The sequence below is a fragment of the Mytilus trossulus genome, chromosome 2 (genome assembly GCF_036588685.1).
Source record: "Mytilus trossulus isolate FHL-02 chromosome 2, PNRI_Mtr1.1.1.hap1, whole genome shotgun sequence".
Classification (NCBI taxonomy): domain Eukaryota; kingdom Metazoa; phylum Mollusca; class Bivalvia; order Mytilida; family Mytilidae; genus Mytilus; species Mytilus trossulus.
Genome location: NC_086374.1, coordinates 45613349 through 45619348, shown reverse-complemented (window position 1 = coordinate 45619348; position 6000 = coordinate 45613349). Strand labels below are relative to the sequence as shown.

The window sequence follows — 6000 nt, the reverse complement described above, 5'->3', positions numbered from 1 at the left end:
ATTACTGCACCATCAGCCGTGTCTTGTGCTGTTATGTGCCAATTGGCTAAAATATGTACTTATTACAGCTATAACTCTGTTCAGAAGATATGTTTGATCAACTCAAACTCTGAAGGGGATTTAACACCTAAACAAGCTTCAAAATGGCGGATATACCAGCCATGTAAGTTTGATAAGTCATTTTAATTTACATTTACATGTTATTAATTCTTTAAATAACACAATGAGAGGATCACGAAAGATCTATTTTAACATAAAATATTCAAGTCAATGGACCATGACTGAAGGAACATTGCCAATTGATCTCCATGGAAATGAGAAAATACAAAGGTAATACAGCTGCATACTTTAGTATTATAGGCCTACCAAGAAACACTTTATATGGTGTGTCCCTCCAATGCGATTTTGTAGATATGCGCAAATTCTCTGAAAGGCTTGGAAGAACTAGAGTACCTAATCACCTAATCAGAACAACCAGTTCCTCTAAGTTAAATTTTGCCCTAGGTAGTAAGAAACTTAAAATTTTAAGTTTTTAACACGGAATTTTAATTGAGCTTATTCATAAATCATGTCTGTACCGTAGTACTGACTACTGAGCTGATAATACACTCGGGGACTTATGGTCCACATACACCCGTGATACCCTTTAGAATATTTCAATGAAAACGGGTAAATGTTCATTGATTTTCGGGACAGTAAACATAGAACTCATGCGGCCACAATTTTTTTTTAAGATAATGTTTGTTATAACGTTTTACATAAATGACTCTAGACAATTAAATTGTCTACGCCTGCGCTCTATATTACCTCCGCATAAAGTTGTTTGAAATATGAACATGATTTTGTCAAATATCGCAATAATCTCTACCTGTTTGTCTATTTGGGATGTACAAACCAACGCTTTAGAATAAAACTTTGTCAAACATTTGTAGATTTTTCTTTGTTTCGTGTCTCATTATCAACATTAATAAATTTTCATCTTGAAACATTTCAAAACTTTATTATTGAGGCAAAATAATTATTTAACACAATAGTTTATTCCTTTCATGTGTATACTCTTTTTATAATTAAAAATTAGTCAGTTAGTGACGTATGTGATTTGTTTTAAAATTATTTAGCGTTGATAAATCGTAATATCCTCTGATTTATACATGTTTTTTTTTTTTATTATTCATTACTATGGACGATCGAGGGAGTAAATATTATACCTTTTTGTGTAGACGTACATACCTTACTTCTCTTTGCTTGCAATCCATATTCATAAATTATAGTAAAATTAACTAACAAGAATTCCAGATTGAGCATGAAATACTGACTATGGGATTATGAAGTCAGGTGATCCATTCGTTTGATGAATTTGAGCTTTTTATGTTGCCATTTATTTAGAGACTTTCCGTTTGAAATTTTCCTTGGAGTTCGGTATTCTTGTTAGTTTACTTGTTTAACATAAGAATAGTAATGTGCATGATACGATAGGTATGCAAGTACAAAAATGTATTATTTAAACATTCAAAGCCATTAAAGAAAGCCTGAAATGAAGGGAAAATTTTCAGGTATATTTTTTTCTATGCTAATTCTGAAAGAAACTGATGAAAATGTATGCTGTATATAAACAATATTGTCTTATATATTTTTCTGTTAACGTTTTATGTTACAGACTCAAAGAAGTGTCCTATCGGCTGGATGCTATTTATGGACTGCTGTTATTTGATCGTGTATGAAAAGACGACATGGGAAAATGCTGAAGTAATATATTGCTTTACACCATAGACTGGCAGCCTCTGTAATATAATATGTGAATAAATCTTAATTATAATTAAAAACCAATTGTTCAAAGAACAATTGAAGGTCTTTCCACCAATAAGGATCTATATATTTTGATATGAACATATTAAAATTCAGTTGAAAATGTCAGTTCCTATGGCTTAATGATGTATAAATATGAATTTCAAGCAAAGGTCAAAATCTAGAACGTCCAATTAAACTATGACCTTGACCTCAATTTCAAGGTCAAAAACCAAGGATCCCAAATAAAAAGACCCTAGATCTGTATTATGTATGGTTCATGAGTAATATCACTTTACGCATAATTCTAAATATAACAGGGGCAAAAACTTTGCACCCTTCCAATCAAAATTCATAAGTTACGACATGTCGCAACTAACAATTTAGTAAAAACAATTTGTCGAAAAATCGAAAAAGTTAATGAAAAAGAGTGAAAATAAGCCAAAATCAAAATTTAGAATTTGACATTGACCTTTGACCGTGACCTAATTTTCATTTTTTTGGACCAAAGACGTCAAATCAAAAGACCCTAAGCCTTTACTTTATAATGATAATGAGTTATATTACCATACAACTAATATAAGATATAAAAGGGGGAAAAGTCGCATCAAATGTTAACGCACCCTTTTAACTAAAATTTACGTGTTACACCATGTCGTAACACACATTTGGTGAAAATGTTTTGTCGATATCTTATAGGATTTCTGAAAATAAGAGATTACAAGCCAAAATCAAAAATTTGAACATGACCTTGACCTATGACCTTGACCTCATTTTCATACTTTTTTACCAAGGGCCTCAAATCAAAAGACCCTAGGCCTCATTCACTTATGGTTTTCCAGTTACAAATTTATGTCACTTATTTTAATTCAAACGGGGAAATTACTCTCATATGGATTCTTCGTAAAGCTTCGATCAAAATAAAAACTAACACCCTGAGGATATAACGAGCAATTTGGAAAAATAAATTTGTCGCTTTCTTTTACGGTTGCGGAGGAGATCTGATAACAAGAAAAACAGTGTTTGGGGAGATAACTCTTACAAAGAAAAGTGTTCGGATAAACAGGGTGAGTTTCAAAAGCGTATAGACTGTATGATATTATATACAAAAAAACTAAGCGACATCTTTTGAAACATTTTTACACCGCAAGAAAAAAATTAGGCGGAAGAAAAAAAAATAATCAGAACAAATTCAATAGGTCTTTCCACACGGAAAGGTGGAAGGACCTAATAAAAGGATATGATTTGTAATAGTTATGTTCAGGTCATGTCTTCGTTCGAAGGTAATTTAGCAGTTAAAATGTTATTAACTAGGCAAAATAAGTACACATATGTAATTTTCGAAAGGTAGTAAATAACTAAGTTTCATGAAAACGTGTATACTCCGAGACTTTCGTAAACAGTCGAATGCCAATTATTAAAACGTAATGATATAGATGAAATGTGTATGTCTTCATTTGATGGCCTTTTTTTCGAACCATTTTTGATAACAATTTTTCACTATCCTAAAACGAGGCTGGCATTTTTAGTTTTTACAAAAGTTTACAAAAGGGTAAGGGTCTGGTCATTTCTGTATATTGTAATTGTTTATGCCAAATATTTTCTATTCATTATTTTTATTTTATATACAATTCATTTCAGCAAACTGAAATTCGCTATTATTTATTTTGTATAGTTTTTATTTTTTCTATCCTTTATATTTTGGTCTATTCTACTCTATTCTATAAATCGCATACACCTTCTTATGTAGTTAGCGATATTAAAAGACAAAGAATAAATTGAACACCCTTGTTGACTAAATGCTGAAAAAAAATCATTAACGTTATTACCATACCTTGTCTTTCACTAATAAATCAATCCTTAGAAAAGACGGTCGAAAGATACCAAAGGGGCAGTCTAACTAATGGATCGAAAAACAAACTGACAACGCCATGGTTAAAAAAGAAAAAAATAAATAATGGTACACAAGACACAACATAGAAAACTAGAGACTAAGCAAAACGAACCCCATTAAAAACGGGTGGTGATATCAAGTGCTCCGGAAGGGTAAGCATTATAATTAACCCTGTAATCCGTGTACTAATATCAGTTCAGATTATTTGTAAATATCAAGTTTCTTTTGTTATTGTACTGAATACTGTAACTCCTTTAAACAAGATTGACCATACAAATTTAGGACTTTCAAAGCACACTCGTGACCATTTTTTCAAATTAACCATTTATTTCTCCTACATTTGTTCTCGATTGTAATTAAACAAATTCGTGAGCGTGTTTTTGGAATTATCTTAAATTTTACTAAACAACTGACATAATAGTAGGTCAGTTTATCAACAGTTTTCTGTAATAAAAATAGCCATCATCGTTTGAACCAATGTTAATGTAAAAAAACTCACCAAAGATACCACGCTTATAATTTTGTACGACAGACGCGCGTGTTTATCTGCAATTGACTCATCAGAGGCGCTCGATTCAAAACAGTTCAAAGGCCAGATAGGAAACAAAATTAAAGCTCGTTAACAATCAAAAACTATGAAAATTGTAAAATGAACAACAATTGTTTCTTTTGGATTTTCCTCGGAGTTCAGTATTTTTCTGATTTTATTTTTTTCTAATGTTTTACATTTATTTGTAGAATGAATGTCGAAAGGAATATGGATCATTAGTAAGCATTGAAAATAAGGAAGAGAACTCCTGGTTGCAATCTTTAATCACAGGTGATAACATGCTTACCCTATTACTGGCTAACACTATGGCACATACAACTTATATAATATGTATTCCAGATTAAAACAATTTTTTTTAGCAGATTTGATCTGTGTTATATTTGAGCGAATGACATGAACGCTTATTTTTAAAACATCATTTCTTTCGTCTGTGTCAAGTTAAATGTAATATTGACTGCTTGTTTCTATAATATTGTAATTTTAATATATGCTGGAGTACGTTATAAATCAAATATGAGAATTGGGGCAAATCGGTGAAAAAAAGTAAAGTCATAAAAATACTGAACTCCAAGGAAAATTCAAAACGGAAGGTCCCTTATCAAATGGCAAAATCAAATGATAAAACACATCAAACGAATGGACAACAACTATCAGCTAGTGCCCCTTTAATTATCCCAATTTAAAACATTAAAAACTGTAAAAGAACCAACAACATCTTTTAAATTGTTCCATATGTACTATTATGAAGTTTTACTGACACTAATCGAGCATATTCATTTTTTTATAAATATCAAACAGAAAATCGAGGGAACAACTTATTTAAAAAACTATCTATCGACATGCCAGCAGCCGTACGAAAAGAAAAATATAATTTTGTTAGTGAAACGTAAAGTATGTATTAAAGAGAGAGGTATAATGATATAACTAATTGAAGCCATTAAATCTTGATTCCTCTATATCAAATAAATTAATAATTGTTACTATGAACAATATATTTGTTTCCAAAAATTGTCATTGAAAATTACAATTTATGTGAAAATATCGTGTTTTGAAAGAAAACAAAACAACATTTGTATAGGAAGTTTTCATCAAATAGTTTTAAAGAACATTGTATTTCAGATGATGCATGGATTGGTTTAAAAGATCCCTCCATGATTGGATCGTGGGTTTGGAGTTATGACAATTCTAAAATAACGTTTGAGAACTGGGGTCCACTACAACCAAATGGCGATGGCTATTGTGCATGTTTCTGTACAAACACATGTTCATGGAACGAACATTACTGGAACGACAGACCATGTGATTATCCAACAGGATACATCTGTAAAAAAAGCATCATTAATTGAATTGGGGAAAATATAAAGCAATCTTTTCAAACTTTGATAGAAAGTGGCAGTTTTAATAAGTCAATGTAACATGTGAAATAATATCAAATGAAATCATTTCAGCAAATATATAACCAAGGTTAATATACCTATTTGACTTTTGTTATTTTAGTTAACCGATTTGGTTGACATTATTTATAACGATGTATTAACTCCTAACGGGAAGGGTTGGGCCTGCTGTTCATATGAAGAAGACATACTCTTTCAACCAGTTTAATTGAGATCTGTAGCTTGCATGTCAGTAGTAGTCTGTTGTTATTTATGTATTATTGTCATTTTGTTTATTATCTTTTGTTACATCCTCTGACATCGGACTAGAGGTATAGGGGGAGGGTTGAGATATCAAAAAGATGTTGAACCCTGCCGCATTTTTGCGCCTGTCCCAA

General features: G+C 31.2%; 1 protein-coding gene and 1 long non-coding RNA gene across 2 annotated transcripts in view; one reads left to right on the top strand and one right to left on the bottom strand.

Moving 5' to 3' along the window:
* The first annotated feature begins 1660 nt into the window (after positions 1-1660).
* On the top strand, positions 1661-5688 carry LOC134707358 (brevican core protein-like). Its single transcript, XM_063567061.1, has 3 exons — positions 1661-1746; positions 4418-4499; positions 5349-5688. Exons 1-3 carry the CDS (start codon positions 1684-1686, stop codon positions 5573-5575), a joined length of 372 nt encoding a protein of 123 aa, XP_063423131.1. The 5' UTR covers positions 1661-1683; the 3' UTR covers positions 5576-5688.
* The window catches only part of LOC134707359 (uncharacterized), a 37065-nt gene continuing 35925 nt past the window's right edge, over positions 4861-6000 (bottom strand). Inside the window, exon 2 of the long non-coding RNA XR_010105702.1 lies at positions 4861-5550. This is a non-coding gene — a long non-coding RNA (uncharacterized LOC134707359). The remainder of the gene's footprint in view (positions 5551-6000) is intronic.